This window comes from Eutrigla gurnardus (assembly GCF_963514095.1).
Source record: "Eutrigla gurnardus genome assembly, chromosome: 15".
Taxonomy (NCBI): domain Eukaryota; kingdom Metazoa; phylum Chordata; class Actinopteri; order Perciformes; family Triglidae; genus Eutrigla; species Eutrigla gurnardus.
Genome location: NC_139938.1, coordinates 9129718 through 9156272, shown reverse-complemented (window position 1 = coordinate 9156272; position 26555 = coordinate 9129718). Strand labels below are relative to the sequence as shown.

At 41.4% G+C, this 26555-nt stretch overlaps 1 protein-coding gene across 3 annotated transcripts in view; it reads left to right on the top strand.

Moving 5' to 3' along the window:
• Nucleotides 1-26555, top strand: part of arhgap32b (Rho GTPase activating protein 32b) — a 73803-nt gene that overhangs the window by 14070 nt on the left and 33178 nt on the right. For all 3 annotated transcript variants that reach the window (XM_084029138.1, XM_084029137.1, XM_084029136.1), the window contains exons 2-5: nt 6477-6597; nt 18301-18406; nt 20745-20839; nt 21043-21127. In XM_084029138.1, the coding sequence (XP_083885264.1) occupies nt 6503-6597; nt 18301-18406; nt 20745-20839; nt 21043-21127 (381 nt within the window). In that variant the 5' untranslated portion in view covers nt 6477-6502. The remainder of the gene's footprint in view (nt 1-6476; nt 6598-18300; nt 18407-20744; nt 20840-21042; nt 21128-26555) is intronic.

The window sequence follows — 26555 nt, the reverse complement described above, 5'->3', positions numbered from 1 at the left end:
AATGATACAAAGCTTAATGCAAATGGGCTATTCATTTTTAATAATATTAGGAATAGGCTACTATACATTTTCCTATTTATTATCTCTCATGCTGTAATGTGGGCCTTTAAACTTACCCTGTGCGTGTCCATGCTCCACCTCGACATGTCCAATTAACATGTTGACCGGCCTCCCTTTCAGCAAAATGCGGCACTAGACAACGCACTCCTTTGTAGAGACGTCTGCGTCGCCGTCAATCATGAATGACGTGCACGTGGCGTTTCCAACCTCCACAGCTGTCTTGTTCTTCAGTGTGTCGGCTATGGCGCCAATAAACTGGACGCATGCCGTATCATTGCTGTAAATTGGATTTACATTCAAGCCATTTTGCACGATATTATCGGCAAGGTATCGGTACTGGCTGATATTGACATTAAAATGTATTATCGGATATCGGATAACACCTCGATATATTATACCGATAAATAAAGACTGCTGCTTCCTTGATTAAATTAGGGGTCATTCCGTGTCATTTCATCAAATGCCTCCCACCTGACCATCTTAGAATGTCCTGAAAAAATGTGAGTACAAAGACACACTTGTTAATAGGACAAATCGAAAATATTAGGTCTCTACTGTCAACAGTTTTCTCATGAAACATCATTGAATGAAGGGTAGTTTAGACGGTTTTTGGCATCATACTCTGAAAAGCCATTTTTAAACGGCATTATCTGGAAAACTATCTCACCTGTGGCCTTCAAAATTTCTACAGTGTATATCTGTTACTAATAGCCTCCAGACATGAAATATCAGGGGTGTAGCTCAATGATAACCTAGTATGGTAGGTACTTAAAATGAGGCTTGTTGAAATAAAGTAGTACATTTGAAGAGTGGCTGAGCTCCCATTTTTACAGATAAAAGACTTCTATCACTTCTGCCTCTATCTCTGGGGTAAGCTTAAACATTCTACAAAATATGGTCTCTCTTAGATTATTAGTTCAGATATTAAGGCTCAAAAATGGAAGTTAACACATCTTTGCCCAACTTCAGAGTCATATTCCAAAAAACTGACAACACGTATCAGGTCCAACCGTACTTTTTATGAAAGATCATATTCTTGTTAAAATCATATTAAAAAATCAGGAGGGTGTTTTGCCTCATTTTGTCGCAGTGATTTTTTAAAGATCCTGATATTGGTGGGGTTTTTGTGGCTGGTTTTGGTACTGCATGTCCTAATAGCCTTCCAGTAAACATCACAGGAGGGCAATTCAAATGTGTTTTTTACCATTTACCAAAGACTTACATGTGCCTAAATGCTACCGATAAATTTAGCCTTACAAAAACATTCAAATGTAGCACAGTTGTAGTTACAGAGGCAATAAGTCCTTGAATGTGAGTTAAACATGGTGAAAGCAGCTTTTAATGTCTTAAACCATGAACAAAAATAGCATAATATTGAAGACTGTACATTTTGTCATACTTTAAGTATATAAATACCACAACCAAATCAAATAATAATCTTAATTTGAGCATAAGATTTTACATTACAGTACAAAAGTCTCCAAATTTTGATATTGAATAACAGTTTGTCTCTATGCTCACTGTGAGGGATCACACATTTTTCATCTTTTCATTTTTCAGACCTAAAGTATGACAAAATGTACAGTCTTCAATATTATGCTATATTTGTTCATAAGACATTAAAAGCTGCATTTCAGCATGTTCAACTCACATTCAAGGACTTATTGCCTCTGTAACTACAACTGTGCTACCTTTTAATGTTTTCGTGAGGCTAAATTTATCAGTAGCATTTAGTCACATGTAAGTCTTTGGTAAATGGTAAAAAACACATTTGAATTGCCCTGCTGTGATGTTTACTTGTAGGATAATAAGACATGCAGTACCAAAAACGGCCACAAAAACCCCACCAATATCAGGATTTTAAAAAATCACTGCGACAAATTGAGGCAAAACACCCTCCCAATTTTTAAATATGATTTTAACAAGAATATGATCTTTCAAAAAAAGTAAGTTTGGACCTGATACGTGTTGTCAGTTTTTTGGAATATGACTCTGAAGTTGGGCAAAGATGTGTTTACTTCCATTTTTGAGCCTTAATATCTGTGAAACTAATCATCTGAGAGAAACCATATTTTGTAGAATGTTTAAGGTAACACCAGAGATAGAGGCAGATGTGATAGAAGTCTTTTATCTGCAAAAATGGGAGCTCAGCCACTCTTCAAATGTACTACTTTATTTCAAAAAGCCTAATTTTAAGTACCTACCATACTAGGTTATCATTGAGCTACATCCCTGATATTAAATGTCTGGAGGCTATTAGTAACAGATATACTCTGTAAAAATGTTGAAGGCCACAGGTGAGATAGTTTTCCAGATATTGCTGTTTAAAAATGGCTTTTCAGAGCATGATGCCAAAAACCGTCTAAACTACCCTTCATTCAATGATGTTTCATGAGAAAACTATTGACAGTAGAGACCTAATATTTTGGATTTGTCCTATTAACAAGTGTGTCTTTGTACTTGAATTTTTTCAGGACATTCTGAGATGGTCAGGTGGGAAGATTTTCAGAAATTTGATGAAATGACACTGAATGACCCTTAGATTAAACGCCCGAGGGCGCGAGGATTGCGTGTGCATATGACCTCTTCAGTTTAGCGTTCAGTGACACAAAAGGAGAAACATTGTTTATTATTATTATTTTATTATTTATTTTGTGCATTGTCACTCAGGGTACTTTGTCCTTTTTCATTATATTTTCAATATTCCAGTGAATTTCATGGGAATTAATAAAATGGAATGGCTGTTTTGAATGAAATAGTTTTCACTCAATTTGTCCTCTGATCAATATCATCTGATGTACAGGTACTTGTTTTTTCATCTTTATTTATATCGCAATATTGTGATACGTATCGTATCGTGACCAAAGTATCGTGATACGTATCGTATCGTGAGGTTCTTGCCAATACTCACCTCTAATCACTAGTCTAAGCCAAATGATTTCAGGCTCCGTCCTATAGGCCGGTACTGGCGTGTTCATGGTAGTGGGTTTGCTCTGTCTTTTGCTGGGAGCCTCACATATTCTGCTGCCTGTGAGAGAAGTTTCCTGAAGCTAACCCATATGTAGTGTAGTTTGCCAAATCCTCTCCTTCATCTCTTGGTACCCAACCACATGTCAGTGTATTAAACAGGCTTATATGACTAACCAGACACAAGTGTAGCAGTTCACAGATGGAAGCCATTGTTTTCACAACTTCAAAGTCTATTTTTCAACTTATAGTGTCATATCATACCCAGGGACACATTTGACTCTGGTTACTGGATCTGCTAATTTCATGTTCCAACATGAACTGTTCCTTCGTATATTCACTCAGCCTCTCGGCTGCTCAGGGTTTACATTTTACATTTACATTTAGGTCATTTAGCAGACGCTTTTGTCCAAAGCGACTTACAATAAGTACATTTGTCAAAAGAAGGAAACAAAGAAACCACGACGTATCATTGCCGATGCAGTAAGAGCTAAAAATAGAACAAGTGCTAGGTCCTCATCTGAGTAAAGTAGTACTTCAAGAGTAACAGTGCTACTGGGTTTACTGGGAGACGGCTAGGAGATGCTACACTACGTTGGTCCACACTGGCTACAGGTAGCGTTAACTGGCTAGTTACGGTGGCAGCTGATGGAGGAATGTTGGTACGGAGTTGAACTGTTGCCTCCAATGCAAAAAGTGAGCTACGTTTGGAGACAGGGAAGTATCTAAACATTAGACATACTTGACAGTGAGAACAGAATTTTTTTTAGATTCTATTTAATATTTTCTTAATTCAGTGTTTAACAATTTAGGAGCATTTTTTCCAAACAAATGGTGTCTAATCATGTGGTTGATGAATAGAAATTCAATAAATCAAGAAGGAAATATGTGAAATGTATTGAAGAAACATTCCTGTAGTTCTAATTCTAATTCCTTTTCATTCAGAGACCCTGCAAATATGCATAAATATGCAAGTTTATGTGCAATAATTTTGGAGGAGTCACAATATACCACCAACTTTTTAAAAGCATTACTTTCCCCCTCAGCGCTTTTTTAAGTTTCACTTTCAGTTGTGAATCAGTTCATTGTTGAACGGTTTCTGATGTGAGATTCTGTTTGTAGCTGCTCATCACATGGATTCTTGCAGGTCGAGTCATTGTTGACAAAACTCAGAAAAGTTGTTCTGCATCTGCAACGTTTTTGACATGGATATTGAACTGCGTTTGTGTGTGTGTTTGTCTCAGCCCCGCCCTTGGTGAAACAGACAGAAGAGATGGTGGATGAAGCGGTGTGCCCGTTTTATTACACTGAACATAGTAGAGACTCAACTTCTTTTTTTTTTTTTTTTTTTTCCTAAATAAAGTTTTTGGAAGTTAGGTGCTCCAGTGTGACCAATGTAAAAAAGTTAGTCTGGAGCCCTGATCTGTGTAGAAACTCTTGGGCTTCGACTTAGCTTAGCTCAGACATCGTCCTCTCTCAAGGTCGGCCGTATTGTGTTTTTTCTGCTGCATCAGCTATTTGTGTGCAAGCTCAGCCTGCTTGCCCTGCCTAGCATACACAAACACAGAGTAACAAGAGCCCACAGCATGCAGGCGCTGCCACACAAGAAGGCTCACTTCCTGTCAGATGGGTTGATCATGTCCTACTTGTTCATTGATCATTTACAGTAACTCAGGACATGAGACCAGTGTGTGCTATATATATATATATATATATATATATATATATATATATATATATCTAATACAAAGCATTATGGCATTTTAACTTAACACTACACTAACACATTAATTTCCATATATTACTAAACCTCGAAAAAGGAGCTGCTGGAGACGCATTGCTCATATACGCATCTTTGAGTCGTTCATTATAAAGTCCAGAAACACTGGGCTCTATTCCCAAAATTGCTTATTTTATTAGGAGATGGAGGATCTGTCCTGGCCCCCTGGTTGATGACATCACCACCAACCATCAGACTCACCCAGAGGTGTTGTCCAATCAGCGGTAAATGCGTACTTGCTTCAGAACGCACAATAGGCATCTTGAAAAGATGCTGGATGTGCTTGTACACAGCAGGTGGCACCCTGCTTTACAAACATACCTCTATAAATAAAACCGCTGAAAATGGTTTAATTCTTGCCAAAACATTACAGCCTATAGCCGAATGCTGTAGATTTTTTGCTTTCAATAATCATTTTTGGTTTGTAGGTTTGTAGGATAATCATGCTGCGCCTTGAACAACACTGCCATGAAATGCACTGAACCATTTCCCCTTCAGCCACCACAACAAAAGGTTGTGCTCCTTCTCCGGATACAGCATCCGCTGAATGAGTAATAGCATCTGTGCATCTTGTTTTAGTGTTATTTTAGATCCACTACTGACGCTACAGAATATAATAGATAATTTGCTGTTGACTTCCTGCAGCAGTCTGCTTCCTACACTTCAGAGCGACTGAAGGTTTCTTTCATTTGCAGTCCCCTTGCTCTTTACTTTAGTTCTCACTCAACTTTTATGTAAGTATTGCGTGCAGTAGTGCTGGGAATCGTCAATCATCTATTTTGGATTTAAATATAATGAAACCAATTCCTATTTGTATGATACAGTCGCTGTGTTACATTACTTAAAATGTGGGAAGATTGCCCAAAATAAAAGAAAAAATTAAAGAAATCAATGCAGCATTGTGATACATCGCATCAATTATTTCTCTTACCTCTAGTGTGCAGGTTCTGTGTCTGCACACGGCCCTGCAGTCTTATGCCCTTTTATGGGCATTGTGTGGCATTTAAATGAGCTAATTAGGAATAACTTTACATTTTTCAAAGACAATGGGAGTCATCAAGATAAAAACACCGATGCAAACATTTCTACGGTTTAAGAACGCGTCATAAAACCGACGTAGACATTTCTTCACAACTTTCTTCAGTACAAATCTAAGAAAACGTAGGAAGTAGGAAGATATTGGTGAATGAGTCCCAATGATTGTATGAACTTTTATCAGCAGTGCATGAATACAGAGTTAACACAGCAGGTGAATCTTTGTCTCCTTTCCTCTGCCTCTAGGCAACATTGCAACTACTAAAATGGATTCGGCCATATTCTGGGTTGAATTGAGACCACAGGATATCAGGGCAGCCAGTGTTGCTGTGTCACTGTTTATGCCAGAATATGCATGTGTACAACGCCAAAGTATAAAACCTACTTTGCAAAGTTCCACCAGCATTACTTGATCTACAGACTACTCACAGAGTCTTTTTTCTCCCTCTTCTCTCATCTTGCTCCCGTTCATTTTCCTCTTTGTCCTTATTCTACACTTTTCCCCCCTTGTTATCCTCCATCTTGTCTCTACATGTGACTTTGTAAATCTCATTCATATTTCTCCCTCCTCATCTACCTCTTCACATCCTCCTCTCCTCCCTTCCCCTCCCCTCGCTCTCTGCTTCTCTGGCAGGCTGCTCATTGCAGTGAGTCAGTATCATGGAGGCAGGCAGCGGGGCTGCCGCAGCGGTGGGGAGTGCTGCACTCGGACTGCTGGGAGCCACAGCCACATCCAGCCATGACATCTCGGACAGGTAAGATCACTGGACACCCTCGGGAATGGACTGGCCTGATTTCCGTCAGGGTGAAAAGAGTAGGAAGAGTGTGTGTTTGTGGAGAAGGACCACACCTCAGGTTGTAGTTTGAGCATGCTAGTTTGTTTTTAGTCAGGCATTGTGGGATTGTGCGTGTGTGTCTGTGTGTGTATGTGTGTGTATCATGTTATGCTCTCTCCATATGTGTCTTCCTCTATCATTACTCTCACTGTATGTGGGGCAAATGCTCCAGGTTTTGACAGTAAAGGGGGTTTATTGCCTCAAGGATAAATGACACCAGGGTATGTGAATGCCGGGGAAAAGGGGGAGGCGTCGGTAGACATGCCTGAGCGCTGTAGCTCTGCCGATAGCGCAGGTTTGCACAGTCACCACCCCACCCTCTATTTAACCCCCACCCCCACTCCCTCAGCCCATAGCAACTGGGCGACAGCCATCAGTAACCGTCACCGCTGGAAACCCCTCATTCAGATTTACTTTACTGACGGGGGAGCCAGTCAACTCCCAGCTGCCTTCATTGAGGGGCCGAATGTATCAGCTTTCAGCTAGTTACGTCATCGCTACAGCTGTACACCCACATGCCCGTGCACTGTCATCATACACACACACACACACACACACATGCACACACACACACACTTTAACACATGTACATTCACAAACATATGGACTTGTATTCAATGCACATGCATGCTTCACTGGGATGTTTTAAGAGAAACTTTTCACACACACAGGCGATAAACTCTCACACAACAAACAGCCATTCATCATTGTTGTTAGCAGCTTCTCTACATGTTTCCCTCATTCATAGCCAGCTCTCTCATCAGCTGTTGGGAGGAGTACCTATCAAATCTCCATGACAGTTGTTATGCGCTTTACACATTATGGAAATTAAGGCTGTGGATCATTTAGTAATTTCTAATTTAGTCACCACTCACAGTAATAAGCAATAATCCAGGTACCAGGTAGCCATGGCTTCTCTATGTTGTAGCTAAGGCGGCATGATGTGGGTTTATTCCTACTGCTGTGTGTGTGTGTGTATGTGTGTGTGTGTGTCTGTGTCTCACTGGCTACACACCAGTGTACGTCTGTCTCTGTTTTTTTCCTCATGTGTGCTGCTGTTATCTATTTTGGACGTTGGGTGGGGATTACCGTTAAGGCCACTCAGCCCCCCCCACCCCCCAGTCCTGAACTGGGTCTAAATCCTGCACCAGGGTTACCATGGCAGCAGCAGCTTAGCATACATTAGTCCAACGTTACTACTGAGAGTGAGTGAAAAGAAGAGATTTTGAGGAGAAAGAGAAGGGAAAGAGATGTTCTCTTCTGCTAAATGGCTTCATGATAATGTCATACTCAGACATACATATAATATATGCAATAGTGTGTGTGTGTGTGTGTTCAGTCTTTTGCACATTGCAGCAAATTATTTCTTTTTTAGAGACGACAGGGTGTGTGTATGGCTGGGGGTGTATTATAAAAGTTGTCCGGTGAGTCCTGGTGGATGGGTCGGATCAGAGGAACAGCAGGCTGGACTGAGGAGGGCAGATTGAGAACAAGAAGCCCCCCTGGAGGTGATGCAGAGACAGAAGATGAAAATGCTGTAAAACTGTAAACTGTTTGTGATTCCCTAATCCAGCCAGACAGATGAAGTCGATGCCAGTAACTAAATGGAACACGAAGCTGCTAATTTAAGGTCCACACAGGCTGCGTGGGGTGTAGAGTTCCCTGTGTTTGTACAGGCCGTCTTAACATAAGTGATATGTTGTTTTTAGTAAATAAAATGTCAGTAAGCTATGCAAGTTGTTTTTCTTTTACTTTAGGTTAAAATCTATAGAATACAAGATTATTTGTATTTTTTAAACTTAAAATCAAGTCATTATGATTTTTTTACATTTTAGTTTATTAAAGATGTGCTACACTATTTATTTCTTCTATCTTCAGACATGTAAATTTAACACAGAAACCTTGACCTGCAGTTGGAACTGTAGCTCAACCAGTGTGTGAAATTATGGATAGTGCCCTCCAAAGTTAATGTTGGTATATTTTCCATACATGTGTTTTACCTAGGTACCTCATATACTGCATGTGTGAAAGAGAGAGTAATTAGGTTGCTCACATACAGTTCTTCTATGTTTTGTTCAAGACCAGCTTACCCACTGTTTAGGTATTTCATTAAATTCAACTGCAGAGGAATATTTATAGACACAACAAGGCATGTAAGAGCCATTTTCAAGTATGGTGTGTGTGTGTGTGTGTGTACACTAATTGTCCACTAGGCATCACCGTTGTCTTCACCTGTATTTAGATAGGAACCTTCAGACAGGTAACAGGTGTTGCTAGTCAGAGGAGCTTTAATAATTTTTGACTGCTATTGAATGCAAGGGTGCGCTGCTCATGTTTGTTTTGTGAACACATGGACACTAAGGGATTATTACCGTTGAGAAATAAATCAACATAAAAACTCAAAGGACGAAGTTGGATTGTATTTTTTCTAACCTGTTACGGGGAGCGGTGAAACTATGAAACGATCGCGTCCGCTGAATAATTAGCCAGTTTTTTATCATTAGCCCATCTAGCAGCCCCTCAGTGGCTTCAAGTTTTAGGCTTAGCCATTATAAGGCGTATTGTAGTTTAGTTTGGCTGGCTGAGCTTTGTCTCATTGGGGAGGACACAGGATATTTAGGGGTATATAGCAGTCAACAGTATGTGTCAAATTGAAGTGGTATACACAATTTTAGAGCTGTTCTCATCCTCAAAATTAATAAATTAGAATTCATTGTGAAAGCCGTATACAGACTTGAAACATTGTGATGGAACTAGATGATGGCCATTCCCATGCTCAGCTGAGTTTTGGGGTGTGTTCTTTGATAGATCTGAAGACATAACAAAAATGGAGCAGGATATTGTGTACATTGTGTTTGTGTCAAGAATGGGAGAGTTTTCCTCAGATTGCCTTGAATGAATTCATCCGGGTTTTGAGTGATCTTCACAGGACACAGTGAACGGATTTGAGCAACTATTCCATGCTCGTGGGTTAGGAGATGGATTAATGGAAGAGAAAGGGATTTCCTTCCCGAGACTAGGAAACTTTCACAACATTAGATGGTCTGCATGGACACAGGAGACTCATTGAGAATTATGGAGGCTATTACCTGCCATTGAAATCCAATTGGCTATTAGTGATGACAATGCCCTGAAACATGTCTGCAGAGAATGCCTTCAGTGTTTCATAGCCAACATGCTTTACATTGGAAACATTGTACGGCTCACCTCCCTCAAGTTCCAGCAAGATAGACTGAATATTGGTGAATCCAAAGATGAGCTCATGGTAGCTACAAATGACTGTTCTAAATGCTGATGCTGACAGGGACAAGGTTGATGTACTGAGAGGTTTAAGTCAGGAGTTTGAAAGCAGATATGAATCCCTCAAGTCATGTGATATTTAATTAATTGATCGTTTTTTTGACCCTTTGACTAGATGTGGAAAGTGCCCTGAAATAACTGTTGTGATATGACACTATAAATAAATGTAATTTAATTTTGTGGGACTGCACAGGGGTGTAGTTGTTAACACTGTTGGGTTTCTTCTGTGTGGAGTTTGCATGTTCTTACCGTGTTAGCGTGGGTTTTCTCTGGCTTCTCCTTCCACAGTTCAAAGGGGGATGGGTATAGGTTCATTGATGACTCTAAAATGTGAGTGTGAATGTCTCTATGTCAGCCCTGTGATAGACTGGTGACCTGTCCGTCTCTACATGTCAGTCCGATACTGATACAGTATCTGCAATAGGCTAAATCGGTCAGGCTCTAATTTATACAGCTGGAAAGTATATAAAAAAATAATAAACATGTAATAATACATGGTGAATAATTCTAGGAAGAACCCGGAAGATGGTTCCACAAAGGAGGAGCTTGATGACTGAAAGCTTTGACACCTGTTTTAATGTTGAGACTTTAGGAACTACAAGTAAGCCTTTATTCTGAGAGCGTAGTGCTCTAGTAGAACAGTAGGGTTTAATGAGCTCTTTAAGATGTGATGGTGCCTGACCATTAAGAGCCTTGTAAGTGAGGAGAAGGATTTTAAATTATATTCTGGATTTTACTGGCAGCCAGTGCAGAGAAGCTAATACAGGAGAAATGTGATCCTTCTTTCTAGTTTTAGTCAGAACTCGGGCTGCAGCATTCTGGACCAGCTGGAGAGACTTGAGAGATTTATTGGAACAGCCTGATAGTAAAGAACTACAATAGTCCAGCCTTGAGGTAACAAAGGCATGGACTAGTTTTTCTGCACTTTTTAGAGACAGCATTGGCCTTATTTTAGTAATGTGACGCAGGTGAAAGTAGGTTGTCCTTGAAGTTTGTTTAATATGCAAGTCAAAGGACAGGTCCTAATCAAAGAGACCTCCAAGGTTTCTTACGGTAGTATTTAAGGCAATGGCATCCCATCAATAGTAGCTATATCTTTAGACAGCGAGCTTTGGAGGAGTTTAGGCCCAAGTACAATAACTTTCATTTTATCTGAGTTTAACATTAGGAAATTGCAGGTCATCTAGGTTTTTATATCATCAATACATGCCTGGAGTTTAACTAGCTGATTGGTTTCTTCAGGCTTGATTGGTAGATATAATTGAGTATCATCTGCATAACAATGGAAGATTATAGAGTGTCTTAGAATTATATTGCCTTAAGGAAGCATATACAGTAAGTTGAAAAGACTTGGTCTGAGCACAGAACCTTGAGGAACACCGTATTTAACTTCAGTGTGCCTGGAGGATTTACATACACAAACTGAGATCGATTGGATGAATATGACTTAAACCAGCTTAATGTGGTTCCATTAATGCCAATTATTTTTTCCAGTCTACATATTAGGATCTCATGGTTAATGGTGTTGAACGCAGCACTTAGATCTAGCAGGTCAAGTACAGAAACCAGTCCTTTGTCAGAAGCAATGAGAAGGTAATTTATAATTTTCACCAGAGCTGTCTCTGTACTATGGTGTTCTCTAAATCCTGACTGGAAGTCCTCAAGTAGACTTCACACAGCTGAGGCGACTACTTTCTCAAGGATCTTAGAGAGAAAATATATATAGATAGATAGATTTATATAGGTCTGTAGTTTGTAGCCTTCCACAATGTTTAGTAGTGTGTTTAGGGAAATTTTTGACCATTCTTCCAGAAGCGTATTTGTGAGGTCACACACTGATGTTGATGGGAAGGCCTGGCTCTCAGTCTCCACTCTAATTCATCCCAAAGGTTTTCCATCGGGTTGAGGTCAGAACTCCAGCCAGTCAAGTTCATCCAACTCTCTCATCCATGTCTTTATACCTTGCTTTGTGCACTGGTGCACAGTCATGTTGGAACAGGGAGGGGCCATCCCCAAACTGTTCCACAAAGTCCCAACATCTCTTGATATGCTGAAGCATTCAGAGTTCCTTTCACTGGAACTAAGGGGCCAAGCCCAGCTCCTGAAAAACAACCCCACACCATAATCCCCCTCTACCAAACTTTACACGTGGCACAATGCAGTCAGACAAGTACCGTTCTCCTGCCAATTGCCAAACCAAGATTTGTCCATCAGATTGCCAGTTGGAGAAGTGTGATTCGTCACTCCAGAGAACGTCTCCACTGCTCTAGAGTCCAGTGGCGGTGTGCTTTACACTAGGGATGTCCCGATCCAGCTTTTTGCACTTCCGATCCGATACCGATATTGTAGCTTTTAGTATCGGCCGATACCGATACCGGCCGATCCAAGCATGTGGAATAATCCACAATGATTGGTAATGAGAAGCTGACCTGTTTATTCTTAACAGGGTTAAATAAACACAAAATAGACAAAATAATAAATAGTCAATTAACCACACAAACTGAATTGGCATCAGTGCTCTGCTCTTGAACAACAAGAGTGTAAACCAAGGCTTAAAAAGCCATCAGTGCAAATATTGTAAACTGTATAAAAAAAGCAAAACACACAGAAAACCTGAGTAGAAAATAAATAGTCAATTTACCACAGACAAACTGAATTGGCATCAGTGCTCTGCTCAAGAGTGTAAACCAAGGCTTAAAAAAACACCTTCTACAGTATTGCTATCTCCTCCACACTTTACTGCTCCATCTCCATCTCCACACTGCCTTCAATTTCTACTGTTTGCCCTGGCTGCAGTCTGAGTATCATGGGGAGATTCTTCTTCACATAGGTGATCATTTCAACATGCTCAGGTGTCAGCCTGCTCCTGTGCTCATCAATGATAAGTGAGACTGCACTAAAAAGCCTCTCAGTCTCAGCACTAGTGCAAGGAGCACAGAGGAACTTGGCTGCTGTTGCTGCCAGGGTGGGTAGTTGAGCCTGATTGTATCCAGTAATGAAAGGGATTGTTCTTACGTCCAAGTGGAGCCTCGCTGAGGTAGCTCTCCAACTGAATCAGTGCCCCTGGGGTGATCTGCTGCTCAGACGGACCTGCTACTACTGTGCTGCTCTCCTCCAGTATTTTGTCGAAGTAGCTGCCCAGGCTGCTGGTTGCGCTTTCAGCCTCCATTCCTGGTGTTTGCCTTGCTGGCTCAGCCTCAGACACATCTTCTCCAGATGGTGGCATGGTCTTCTTCAGCTCTTGTTCCATTTTCATCACCTCTGCCTTTAGTGCCTCCTTTGCCTGATCCAGTCATAAAGATGTATCAATTATTTTACATTGTTTCACCCAGTCTCCACATGTTCATGTTCAATGACAACAAGTAACACACACTTTTCTATTTTTTTTTTCTTATCTATATGAGAATGATCTAGTGGATCGTTATTGAATATTGAAGTACTGACAAAGAAATAAATACCAGCTGTACAGTAAAATATTTTCAATAATAATATACTAAAGCTTAAAACATGCCCAAATAAATATAAACCACTTACTTGTCTTTGTAGCGTGGATCGAGCAGTGTTGCCACGGCGTAGAGGGGTTCAGTTTCCACATGGTAAAAACATGTGTGAACGGCATCGAGTAGTGTGGCCTTCATGGTTTGAATCCCTCGGTGTGCTTCGCTCTCAGTGTCCAGAAAGCATGTCAGGACACGGACAGAGGGGATCACATCGGCTGCTGTGGCGGAGGCTGCACTGACCTCGGCTGTCAGCTCTTGGAAGGGTTTAAGAACTGTCGCTGTTTTCTCCAGCAGCGACCATTGGTTGCCTGTTAAGGTGGCTGGCAGATTGCTGTTGCTATCCGATGCATAGGCCTGCAGTGCCCGCTTAGCATGCAGTAGGCTGTCGATCATCATCTTAGTACTGCTCCATCTGGTTTGTACGTCCTGTTGCAGACGCTTCGGTTCAATGTTCAACTCTTCCTCGACGTCCTTGAGTTCCGAGTAGGCCTTGGGGGAGTGTTTGAAGTGCGTCACAATTCTTCTCCTGTTGGCGATGGCATCGCTTACAGCTCGCTGTGCCAATAGACCGTGGTGGACAACTAGCTGTAAGAGGTGCGCAAAACATCCCAGGCTTGGCACTCCAAGCTGATCCATGGCCTTTTTCATATTGGCCGCGTTATCTCTTAAAATTACATGGAACTTCTTTTTGTCAATCTTCCAGGCACGCAGCATATTTTGCATGGCGTCTGTGATGGCATTCGCTGTGTGTGAGCCTCTGAACTCACGCGCATGTAAAACAGCTCTCTTTGGGGTGAAGTCGGGCCCAATCCAGTGTGCAGTTAAACTCAATAAAGATAAAGGGCGGTGATCACAGCTCCAGATATCCGTTGTGAAACTAAGTGCATTTGCACTCTCCACTTGTTTGGCAATGTAACCTTTAACATCTTTGTGTATCTGGGGGATAGTCTTCTCAACGATGATATGGCGGCTGGGCATGTTGTAGCGTGGTTCAAGGTGTTCGATGGTGCGTCTAAACCCGACTTTACTCATGAGAGATAGTGGCTCGTCATCCAGTATTATTTCCTCGGCAATGACTCTTGTTATTCCCTAGGCTTTGGCACTGTTTTGTGGCAGTTTGTCACGCTTTGCAAAAGTTTCTGCCAGTGTTGGTTGTGTAGGACCTTTCTTTTTCTTGTCTTCGGTTTTCTTTAGAAATTCTTCATGTTGTTTTTGGTGGTATTTGGTGAATGCTTGATCAGGTTGGTCGTATTAAAATATCTTACCGCTTTACCACCACGCTTGACTTTATTGTGGCAAGTATTGTACTCCGCCTCTTCGTCTTTTTCGTCTTTTAGGTAAAATAATCCCACACAGCTAACATTTTTATCGATAACTTTAAATTCTTAGTGGGACATGCACAGACAAGTCCATCTTGTTGTTGTTTAGGGGATGCTGGACAGGTCGCTAGGTGTGCGCTAGGTGTGCTGGAAAACGCGGACCGGAGTTTAAAAAAAGAACTGGATCGGGAGACCGGATTGGGATTTTCCCGTGCAGGCCGATCCGATATTGATATGCATTTTTTTGCTAATATCGGCGGCCGATCCAATCCAAATATCAGATCGGGACATCCCTAATCCTGATGTTATTTCAATTCTTCTTCTATTTCATCTGTAAATAACCGTATATGACATTTAAAGTCATCATGCTCGACTGGTGTATGTTTCATGACATTGGGACTGTAGCAACCCACTGGAAACATCACTTCCTCTTATATATGTTGCTGCGGTAACAGTGTTCAAGGCATCCATCCTCTCAATCTTCAACAATAAGCGTCAGCAATGTCTTGAAGCTTTCTGATCAAAGCGAGGTGGATCAGGCCAATGCATTAGGGGGAGTGCATACAAGAGTAAAAACATGACATTTTCTGTTACCAGTAGGTAGCGCTTTGATTGTGAGTCAATATTGTAGTGCAGATGTGTTCAGGGTTGGACTCTTGTCAAATGTGAAGTTTGGACCAGATTGAACAATGCACACTGAAGTTATAACAGCTTCCAGTATTGCAGTGAAGCATGAAATTAACTCGTGGTAATGGCGCCGGCCTGGCCACGCCCCTTTTACTTATGTAAGAGCTTTTGATAATTTTTCATCTTTGAGGCCTTTAGAACAGGCCCACAAAGTTTGGTAGGAATCAGATCAACAGTATAGGAGGAGTTTGTTAAAAAAACACTGCATGAAAAAGGCGAAAAATTGCTTAAAATTTCACATAAAATGCAAAAAGTTCCTGTTGGGTTTAGGGCTAAAGGTCAAAGCTAAAGGTGATCAATCTCTTAGAAGGAGCGGTAAAAGTGTAAAAGCATGACATTTCCAGCTACCATCAGGTGATCGCAGGTCAATATTGCAGTGCATACATGTTCAGGGTGAGACTCTTATCAATTTTAAGCAGATTGGACATTGCATCTTGAAGTTACAACAACTTCCTGTATGAAAACACCACACACTGGCCACGCCCTTTGACTTTTGCAAGACCTTTTGATAATTTTTCATCAGTACCTGCTGACCAAGTTTGAGGTGAATCTGATAAAGCTGCTAGGACGGGTTTGCCGAAGTATAAAACATGACATTTCCTGTTGCCAGTAGGTGGCACTTTAACTCACCGTGAGTCAATATTGCAGTGCTATGTGTTCAGGGTGGGACCCTCATCAAACAAGTTTGGACTAGATTGGGCAATAGACAATGACATTATAACAGTTTGCAGTTTAGTGGCGAAAGAGCGAACTTCATGGCAGATTGGATCAATGGGGTAGGAGGAGTTTGTTAAAATACAAACCTTTCCTAAACTTTCAGGATATGTTCCAGGGAGATACGTCAACACATGCTGCAAGTTTCGTAATGGCCAAACGGTTATGGAGTTATGGGTATTGATTACCAGAGCCCTGCCGCTCTAATATTCATTGGCTAATAACTCCTGGGGCTGCACGGTAGTGTAGTGGGTAGCACTGTCGCCTCACAGCAAGAGGGTCCCGGGTTCGATTCCCGGGTCGGGTTCGGGTTCGGGTTCGGGTTCCTTCTGTGTGGAGTTTGCATGTTCTCCCCGTGTAAGCATGGGTTCTCTCCGGGTTGTCCGGCTTCCTCCCACAGTCTAAAGACATGCAGGATGGGGATAGGTTAATTGATGACTCTAAAATTGCCTGTAGGAGTGAATGTGAGCATGAATGGTTGTTTGTCTCTACATGTTTACCCTGTGAGACCCCCCCCCCCCCCCCCCCCCCACGACCCTGAATACAGGATAAGCGGTAGACAATGGACGGATAATAACTTCTGAATGCAATGGCCTAAAAAGTCGTTAGGTGGTGCTAGTGAGCCACTTTTTTGTTGCCGAATAGGAATACTTTAAAATCCAGAATTTTCTCACCACCAGTCCCCATGCGCACACCAATTTTGCTCAACTTCAATTTTGTTTCAGTATGACAAGGCGCCTAAAAAGGCGATGGTTTGCGTTAAAATATAATTAGGGCCCAAGCAATGACAACGTCACGACCGACAAGGCCTAATTGAAACTGTGTCGTTTCTTATTATTATTATTATTAGGGCACGAAGCACCAACAACTTCGGTCGCGAAGGCCCTATTGCAATATTTATTAGGGCCCAAAGCACCGACAATGTCAGGGCCCAAAGCACCAACAACGTCAGCTGCAAAGGCCCTATTGTAATTTTGTTTTAATTTTTCTCCTTTTTCTGTTGGATTGCCTTTTTGGGGGCCTCATCATATTCAGAAGTTGGAAAAATTTTGTGTGCGCATGGGGACTGGGGGAAAAAAAATATTATTAAAAGATTTTAGAGGTTTCATAGTTGGCCACAAATACGTGGCTCGCTAGTGCCACCATAACTCCAATTGACACAAAATTTGGTGCACATGGTGAGTGAATTTTGTGAAAAACTCCTAAACTGTACATCCGATTCTCATCAAATCTTCTGTGGATCAAGCTAATCAAGAGTTATCAAAGTGTACATTGTCTGATCTGCTCCAAACTTCACATGTTTGATGAGACTCCCACCACCACACGTCTACACTGCAATATTGACTCGCAGTCAGAGCGCCACCTACTTTTGTGCACTCCTCCTCATGTCTTACCCTGATCCACCTCAAATTTGGTCAGAAAAGCGTCAAGACATTGCCAATGATTCCTGTTCCTGATTGGGAGGATGCCTTGAATGCTATTACCTTGGCGATGCTTTTTCGCTTTTGGTTTCCAGTGGGTTACTACAGTCCCAATGTCATGAAACCTTGTACACCAGTCAAGAATGATGACTTTAAATGTAAAAATTGAAAATTCAGGCACGGGACGACCAGCAACAGGGCGGTGGCCGGGTAGGTGACCGCAGCAGTGACAGGCAGTCGTAGCACTCCCGACTTGCGTGTCTACGAGGGCCCGTGCATCACTGCTTGCTGTTTTAATAATCCTTGCAATTTCAAAAGGTCCTCGCTGGTTCCGATGTTGTTGGTGCTCTGGCCATTATTAAGTTAAAGAGGCCATACTAATATATTGTGAGCTGTCTTAAACATTTCAACAGAGGTTAGGTGTTCAATAATTTAGTACGGCCCCTGAGGGATGAAACATTTAAATGGCCCTTAAGGTGATTAGTTGTTTGAGTCATTCTATATGAAGTTAGTGATATCTCTGAATATTGGACGGTTGGACAAAACAAGCAATTTCAATGTGTATGGGGCCCGGGAAATTGTCATTGTCACTTCTTACAATTTTTTGACATTTACTCAAAAAAACCATTCATTGATTGATCAACACAATAATCACTGGGTCAATGTTTGTGTTGGCTGTAGGGACCTGAGGCCTGGACGTCACCTGGAAGACGACGACATTGTGTCTGAACTGGCTAACATCCATCCCAGAGAGAGACCTGACTGGGAGGAGACCATCAGTGCCATGGTGAGGCACACGCGTGCACACACAGTCATTCTGCTATTCATACATTTGCCGACATGAGCCAGTCCCGGTTTTTAATACATATAGTACATTCAATTCAATTTTATTTAGTGTTATATGATAAAAGAAGTTATCTCAGGACACTTTACACATTGAGCAGGACTAGAACAAGCTCAAGAGTCATATTCAAAATCCCAGCATCACCAGGAGCAAGCATTTCAGCCACAGTGGTGAGAAAAAAAATGCCTTAAAAGGCATTTAGGAAGAAATCTGAAGCAGACCAGGCTCTTGGGTTCTTTGACCCCAATTTTTTCTTTGACCAATAGTCAGGCACCATAAACATGCTAGCAGTAAGATTAAAACCACGGTGTTGGTGCAGTCAGGATCAGGTTCCACCATGATCCAGGGAGACCTGCAAGACAAAAAAAGCACAGGGACCCTGCAAGTTTCAATCAAATCAACCACTCGGGGGCGCTACAGTAAATCAGCCATTTTGTTCTGTTTTGCAGTTTTTGGCCAAGTTTAAGAATTGTTTATAAACAAACTTCTCCTACACTTTATCCGATTGCTGCCAAACCTGCTGAGCCTGTTCTAAAGACCTCATCAATCAAAAATGATCAAAAGCTCTTACATAAGTCAAAGGGTGTGATTGGGCCGGTGCCATGACCGTGAACAAATTTCATCTTTCGCACAAAACTGGAAACTGTTATAACTGCAGTGTACATTGTCCGATCTGCTCCAAACTTCACACGTTTGATGAGAGTCCCACCTTGAACACGTCTGCACTGCAATATTGACTCACAATCAGAGTGTCACCTACTGGCGACAGGAAATGTCATGTTTATACATGTTTATGCATTCCTCCTCGTGTTGGCCTGATCCACCACAAATTGGGTCAGAAATCAATTTTGATTTTATTTGGTGATTGCACAGAAAAGAGCGCATAAGCACTTACACACCTAGTCATCATCACCGAGGATAAAAAACACAAGTCTTATTTCCATTGTGGTCATCATTGCTAATTACTATTGAAGATTGGGAGTGTAGGAGGCAAATGTTGCTTTGTATTCAGCTTGTAATTTCTTTTGTGTAACACTGGCTGCCGCTTGTCTGCAAATTGGTCTCAGGTATATGATAGCAAATACAATGTTGTTGGGAGGGGTTTTGACCTGGATGGGCAAAGGGTTTTTGACCGCTTGAGCAGACGCTTCGCTTGCTACTGGGAGTACTATGCTTGTGGGAACTGCTATGGACAATGTGCTGTGTGGGAACAAATGGGCCACTTTGTATCTCAACATCAAGATTTGTTTACATGTTAGTTTAGCAAAGCCAGGCCTTCCCCGGTCTCAGGCTCCTCAGTAGTTCTGTATTACACCAAACTACTTTAATATTAGTCAAAAACCTGAGCTGAACACATTGATTGCAAGGTAGGTTGTTGATAACATGCTACCCCTGTCCACTCTGCGTCTGAGTCATTCAGAGCTATCATTGCTAAAATACCAATACGAGGAGGAGGAAAGGGGGTTGCCCCATGCCGAACCACTTCAAATTCATAGACGGTGAATACGAAAAAAAAAAATGAATGTTGAGCTCAAAAAGTCATTTGAGGAATTGAAGTACATTTCAACTACAGCAGACATCTGGACTGCACACAATAAAAGTTACATGGGTGTGACAGCACATTGGATCAATCCAAATAACATGGAAAGAGAGAAAGCAGCTCTTGCCTGCAGACAGTTTAAGGGGTATCATACTCATGACGCCATTGCAGTTGAGCTTGACAATATCCACTCAACATATGGGATAACACACAAAATCACAACAGTGACTGATAATGCCTCTAACATTGCTAAAGCATTTAAGAGGGACCAGCCACTTGAGGAGAGTGATTCTGAAGACGATGAAGATGAGGTGGCATTTACAGACATTAATGATGCTCTACACGCAACCGATGATAATGATGGTGATGTTGTGATCACTTTGCCCCCCCCCCACAAGAGATGTGCATCACACACACTAAAGACAAGTGGCTGCTGTCAAAACCTGCAACAAAGGCTATTTACAGAAGTGCTACTGCCCAATGTACAGCCCTATGAAACAAGATGAGTCGATCAACTTTGGTTAATGAAACAGTGGATGAGGTGGTGTCATAATATAATAGAACAATGGCTTTGACTCCTGAACACTGTTGTAACACATTACAAATGGCTTTAACAAACCTTTACCACTAGACCTAAGCCGCCCGGTGCTTCGCTTCCAGGGAAATGTGCAACAATACAACAGTGGCAGACATGTAATTCTATGCACCAGTTAGATGTCTGTGTCTGTTTGTGTATTTTAGGCAAGAAGTGCAGAGATCCCCGAGCTGAGGACGGATCCCCTTATGCGATCATGCAGCAGCAGCACCGCTAGCATGAAGGTCAAGAATGTGAAGAAGTGAGCAGCCACACACACACAGACACACACACAAATCTGCCAGTCTCACATCTCTCTTTCCCTCTGCTCATCTCTATTGAGCGCTGTAGCGCTGTTTTGAGTCTATTTCTGCATCTCCCTCCTCATTTCACTCCCTCTGTTTGCACTGTACTTTCCTTCTAATCCTAGTCAAACACACTCACAATCGTGTGTCATGTTTTCAGACTTTGCTTCACCAAGGGCCACTTCCCAAAACTGGCAGAGTGCGCTCACTTCCACTACGAAAACGTGGACTTTGGCACAATTCAGGTAAAGACCTTAAAGCTTTTCTCCTTAATAAAAATGAAACCCACACAAAATGAAAGTAGTACTGTACAGGGCTCCAGACTACCTTTTTACGTTGGTCGCACTGGTGCAAAAGTTAGGTGCACCCAACATTTTTCCCGGCACCACGATAATACACCTATTACACTTTTTCTTTACAGTTCCCATATACATGGGTAATTTCTTCACACATTATATCAATAGCTATAATTGTGCATGAAGATGTTTTTTTCATTTTAATCTCAACACAAACAATAAATCACAATAACCTCAACTGTTTAAAAATAAACTTAAAATGCTCTTCTTTGTTAATAATAGTGTTATTATCAGTGTTGTTTGAACATTTTTGCTGAACTGGCTGATTGAAATGAAATACAGCACCATGGATGTCAATGATGGTGTACACTGCAGTGTTGGGTAGGAAATGGAGAGACATGTTCATAAAGACTGAAGTATGATTCGTATGTCTCTTCAAATTGACATCAAGCAGAATTAATCATTTTTGCTGTTGATATTATGATGGTTGTTTGATGTATTCTTGAATGCCCAGTATGCTCCAGCATGGTCAAATTTTTTCAGACTTCACACTCAGCTGACTGAGGCTCTTTGTGTAATATCAGTTTGCATTCACTTGTAGGCTACTTCGTACTGCCTGGCAGATTTAGCCTCTTTTCATTTATATTAATATTGTTAACTTAACAATACATCAAACAGAAAATCACTTTGAAACTTTAATGTCATCACATTCAGTTTCTGTCCTAAACTATGCCCAGATTGTTACCAGTCCTTGAAGAAGGGTTGCTTGTTCCTCTGAAGAAAGGTTGCTGTGTTCAGGTTCCTGTGAAGGAAAGTTGCTGTCCTTGAAGTTGTGGATGGAGGACTTTCTAGTGAGATGCGTCTCGACTAGCAATTCTTGTCTTTGTTGCAGAAGCAGGCTCCAACAGCCAGCTTGTTGGCTGTTTTGAGGGCGCTGCTTGGGGACTTGAGACCTGTGGTCCAAATCCCAGGAGAAACAAGAGACCTCTGTTCAGGTCGAGGTCCCAGTAGAAAGAGGGACGAAACCTGTGGTCTGGTGGACATCTCGGTAGAAAGAGGGATGCTTATCAGTCAGACCAAAACGGATTCACCCCTCTGACTTTTTTTATTCACACAGCACTTTACCAGCAGATTATTTCAGTTGCATATAGAGTGTTCAATTCCTTTCCCATCGATGTGTTTGGCCCTTTCACATCTACCATATAAATTATAGGTGTGAAATCATCCTGGACCAAACAGCCGAACCATGATCTGGCGAGTTAAGCTCTCTGGTCCTTATCAAACTAAACTTGCTAGGTTCTGGCAGCCAGGCTATAGTCAGAGGTGGAAAAAGGGAAATAACTCAAAAAATAAAATGGATAACACATGGGGACACAAAATAATGTGGTCCGACATCAGACTTTAACTTTACAAACCAATTAATTGCAAATATAGGGATGCAGCTCACATAACTTATGACAAAACCGAAACTAACCAGATAAAATGTTTGGTGTGAAAGAATGTTTTTTCTATGAGGAAGGGAACTAGATAATAACTATTTTAAAAGTTTTGTGTTTTTCTAGTTTCTATGATTATTGATAACTGTGGAGGTGGTTAAATTATATTTTCCTGTACTCTGAGTTGAGGGATAAGTATAAGTAGTTAATAGTGGGATATATTTGATCCAACACTGTGAACATTACGATTTAGAATAAGTGAGATGAGAACATTTACACAGCAAGTCGGTATTTCAACCTGAAGGTGCGGGATATGAAAGAAGCAGACATTTTTGTGGGTCTGATTGAATACACTATTGAGTTGTATCATGACACGATGTCGGATCCATTGTTACGGTTGCTTCAGCCATTCTAGAGACTAAAATCCTCTGGTACTCTGATTTTGACCATCATTTTCTGTTGCTATTTGTGATCACTTAACTTTTTGTAGGTACTAAGATGCTGGATGGTTATTGGGCTTCTACTTACTATGGTTTTAAATCAACTTTAACTTTAAATTCTTGCCATCAAGTATTGCAGTTTTGTCACTCAGACACTGTTGTCATTATATTATAAACCAGTAGGGGTCAGCTGTCTGTTACATTTATTACACATTGCTGTCAGTAGGGCAGAGAAAGAGAGAACATTTTTTAAAAAGCTGTCAGCTGCAGGTTATTTGTTGATGTTAAGTTAGACCACAGAAACCATCTTTTCATTCCCTGCATGCATAAAGGAAAGAGTTCAGCTAAAAGGAATCGTCTATATAAGTAGGTTGGTATCCCAGCTCTCATACTCACACTGAGCAGCACACCGGTCTTCCTCTAGCTTTCATATTGCTCTTCAAGCTGCTCTGTCTCTCTCCTTTTTTTTTATACCTTTTATAATAAAAATGCCTATACGTGTCTCCAGCTAAAATCGTGCCGAGGCACATATTTAATGGCCCTGGTGTGAGTGCGCCCTTAAGGTGGGCTGACCTTTCAGGTGGACCAGTGCTATTCTCCTTTGAGTGACAAGGTCTCTGAGCTTTTTTATCTTTTAATATATATTTATATATATTAAGTCCCAGTCGGCAACATTTTTTTGATCATATTCACTGAAGCCAACACTATTCTCCGATATACGTGCACGTAGAGCCTGTTGTTTGTTTTGCAAAAACCCAGCTACCCTGTGATTTATCTGATTTAAAATATTTAATCGTTTGACAGCCGTACAAAAAAGCATACATAAAAGCCCCTGAAAACCATCAAAGTTAAAGTTTGGGGGGAAAGTATCCTTAAGTGTCATTGAGTCAATAACTCGTTATCAGGTCTCTTTGTCCCCCCACTTTGAAAGTGGGTAGTGCTGCAACGGTGAGGATCACAGAAACATAATCCATTTTTCTCCAGACCGGAAGACACAAACATAGAGAAGAGCAGACATGAGTGTAATGAATGTCATTTTTGTCAATGCACTAAAACTGAATATAGATGTATGTTTAAGTCATATTCATGTTCTCCTTCAGTAAATTCAGACATTCAGCGAGACAGCAAAAAAACATTACCGGTACCAAATCTGTCAAAAGTACTCGATCTTGGCAGCTTCAATAGATAGATAAATTTACTTCCCTTTCCCCCTTCACACTCGACAAACTGTCCTCTTATCTCCTACCTGAGCTGGCTGTTGGAGGAACAGCTTCTTTCCCGGAGCTCTGAAAGCATTTTTGGAACACCTTACCCCCTTCTGGCTTCCTGAAAATGTAGTTGGGAAAGAAAATCCTCTTGACATTGAGATGCTTTCGGTGTTTCTGCATTCCGTTCATTCTGTAAAACTTGAATGTTGAGTTATCTTGAACATAGTCCATCAACAGCGAGGTGATATGACAGCAGTGTGCAGATTAACCTAAATTAGTAGGATTCCCATATTGACAGTATGATCTCTGCACTAAGGTGGAAATCCATTTTGAGCCCTGCTAAGTGCACGTTCACCTGGGAGGTTATTAGGTCACTGCACTTCAACTTTACATGTGTATGTGTGAAGTCTGTGTGAGTGCAAAAACTCTCACTCATAATGGGATTTGAACCTGCTCAAAATCATGATTTCATCGCCTGACAGCAATCCCTCTGTATGTCCCAATCCCGTTGCCCTCCTCATTGACTTAGTGGATTCATTGTCATAGCTTTAATAATGATTTGAGGTCTGAAGTACTGCAGCAAAGCCCCTCAGGCTGTCCTGCACTCAAACCCCCACTAGATCTGCAGTGTGGCCGAAATATCTCAGCGTGAAAATAGTGCCATGCCATCTTCTCCCATTTTTCTGCAAACTTCCATCTTCAACCAAGGCTTCAACCTTGCTTCTCTGAAATTATATTTCACCATGGAGGATATTGTTGAGTCAAAGTCATCACATTCTTTCTTCTGACTAACTGGTTGAGGTCTGTTTAAATTAGAAAGATGAGAGATGAGGAAGTGTTGAGCTGAGTTGGCCAACCAGCTCTCTTATGTCTCAGACTCGTGAGGAACACCATGGAAGCATTTAAAGGCAGAAAGAGTACGATTTATCAGCTGGGTTAGTGAACACAACATTGAAAGTTGTCCCCTCCCCCCTGGCTAAGCTAGTTAGGGTGCTCTCCAACGGCCCCTTCCAGCTTTCTCTTGGCTGCATGCTAACAATCTGGCACCTGGTTGTCTAGCAGCGACCTTAACACAGCAACATGAGAAGAGGAGGGAGGGAATTTCTTCAAGTTTGGCACAAACATCCAACTGGTCAAAGGTCACTGTGTTCTCGTGAGCTCAGGAACGCCTTCATTTATTATTATTATTATTATTATTATTATTATTATTATTATTATTATTATTATGCTTCTAGTAAAAAAATTTTTTTGTGCATTGGTTTTCTTTTTTTCTGTATCAAGCAATACATAATTTAATAAGGGTTTCTGCGTTTTGCGTTGGAGGCTTTAACTTCAGTTGCGCCATAGCAGAGCAGAGGACTGAATGAACTGGGCCACCATTGGATTATCATTTGATATTCATCACACAGCCTTGAATCAGAGACTGATTTGATGCTCCACAGCAAGACATCCCAGGTAACCGAGGAAGTTTGGGACTATTTTAGCTCAGTGGTGACATGTTCTTCCTGTAAATGTTTAGTGGAAGCAGTTCTAATCCGAGTCACTGCAGGAATGACGGTTGCAGCCATAAAAGTAAGTAAGTAAATTGGTTTGAAGTTGTAGTTGGATTGAACTATGTGGATTCTTAAATTCTTCTTATTTTCGAAAAGAGGTTGAGTGAGTCGTCCTCCAATTGAAAGGTTGGTGGTTCTACTGACCATTAGATCTCTTTTTTTTGAACAGACATTGCAGTTTTTCTAGCAGCACAGGGAGGAATCGCTGGAGTTTGCCTCTCCAGCAATAGGTCTTTTTCATCCATCTCACATGTGGATGACAGATATGAAGTCATCACAGCTGATGCAGCTTTCCCTTTCATATTTGAGCTATTTGGCTGCAACCTGAGAGCTGGTTCTCAAACAGAGGGGAGGCAACAGTTATAATGCAACCTTGCAACTAGACTGTGAGCCACCAGACTGCGTGGTTATTTATCATGTTGTGAATTTTTAATTTCAGAATTTGGTTGCCAGGGTTGATGTAGTTTGCCATGTTTTTGCTGCCCTTGCAATGGATTGTGTAATTGTGTACTTGCAAGAACTGCGGGTTTCCTGAGCTGAGCACTTTGAATGAAATGCCAGTGTGGAAAATGACAGCAGAGGAAGGACTGTGGAAGGAAAGCAAACGGCTCTCCTGTGAGTGCATCTCCTCCCATTTTTTCTCTTCCATCCCGTACTCTCCCTCTCTGCTTCTTTTTAAGCTCCCTCCATCCCTGCTCTTTGTCCTGGGAATGTACCAACCAGCGAAGGGGAAGAGGAGG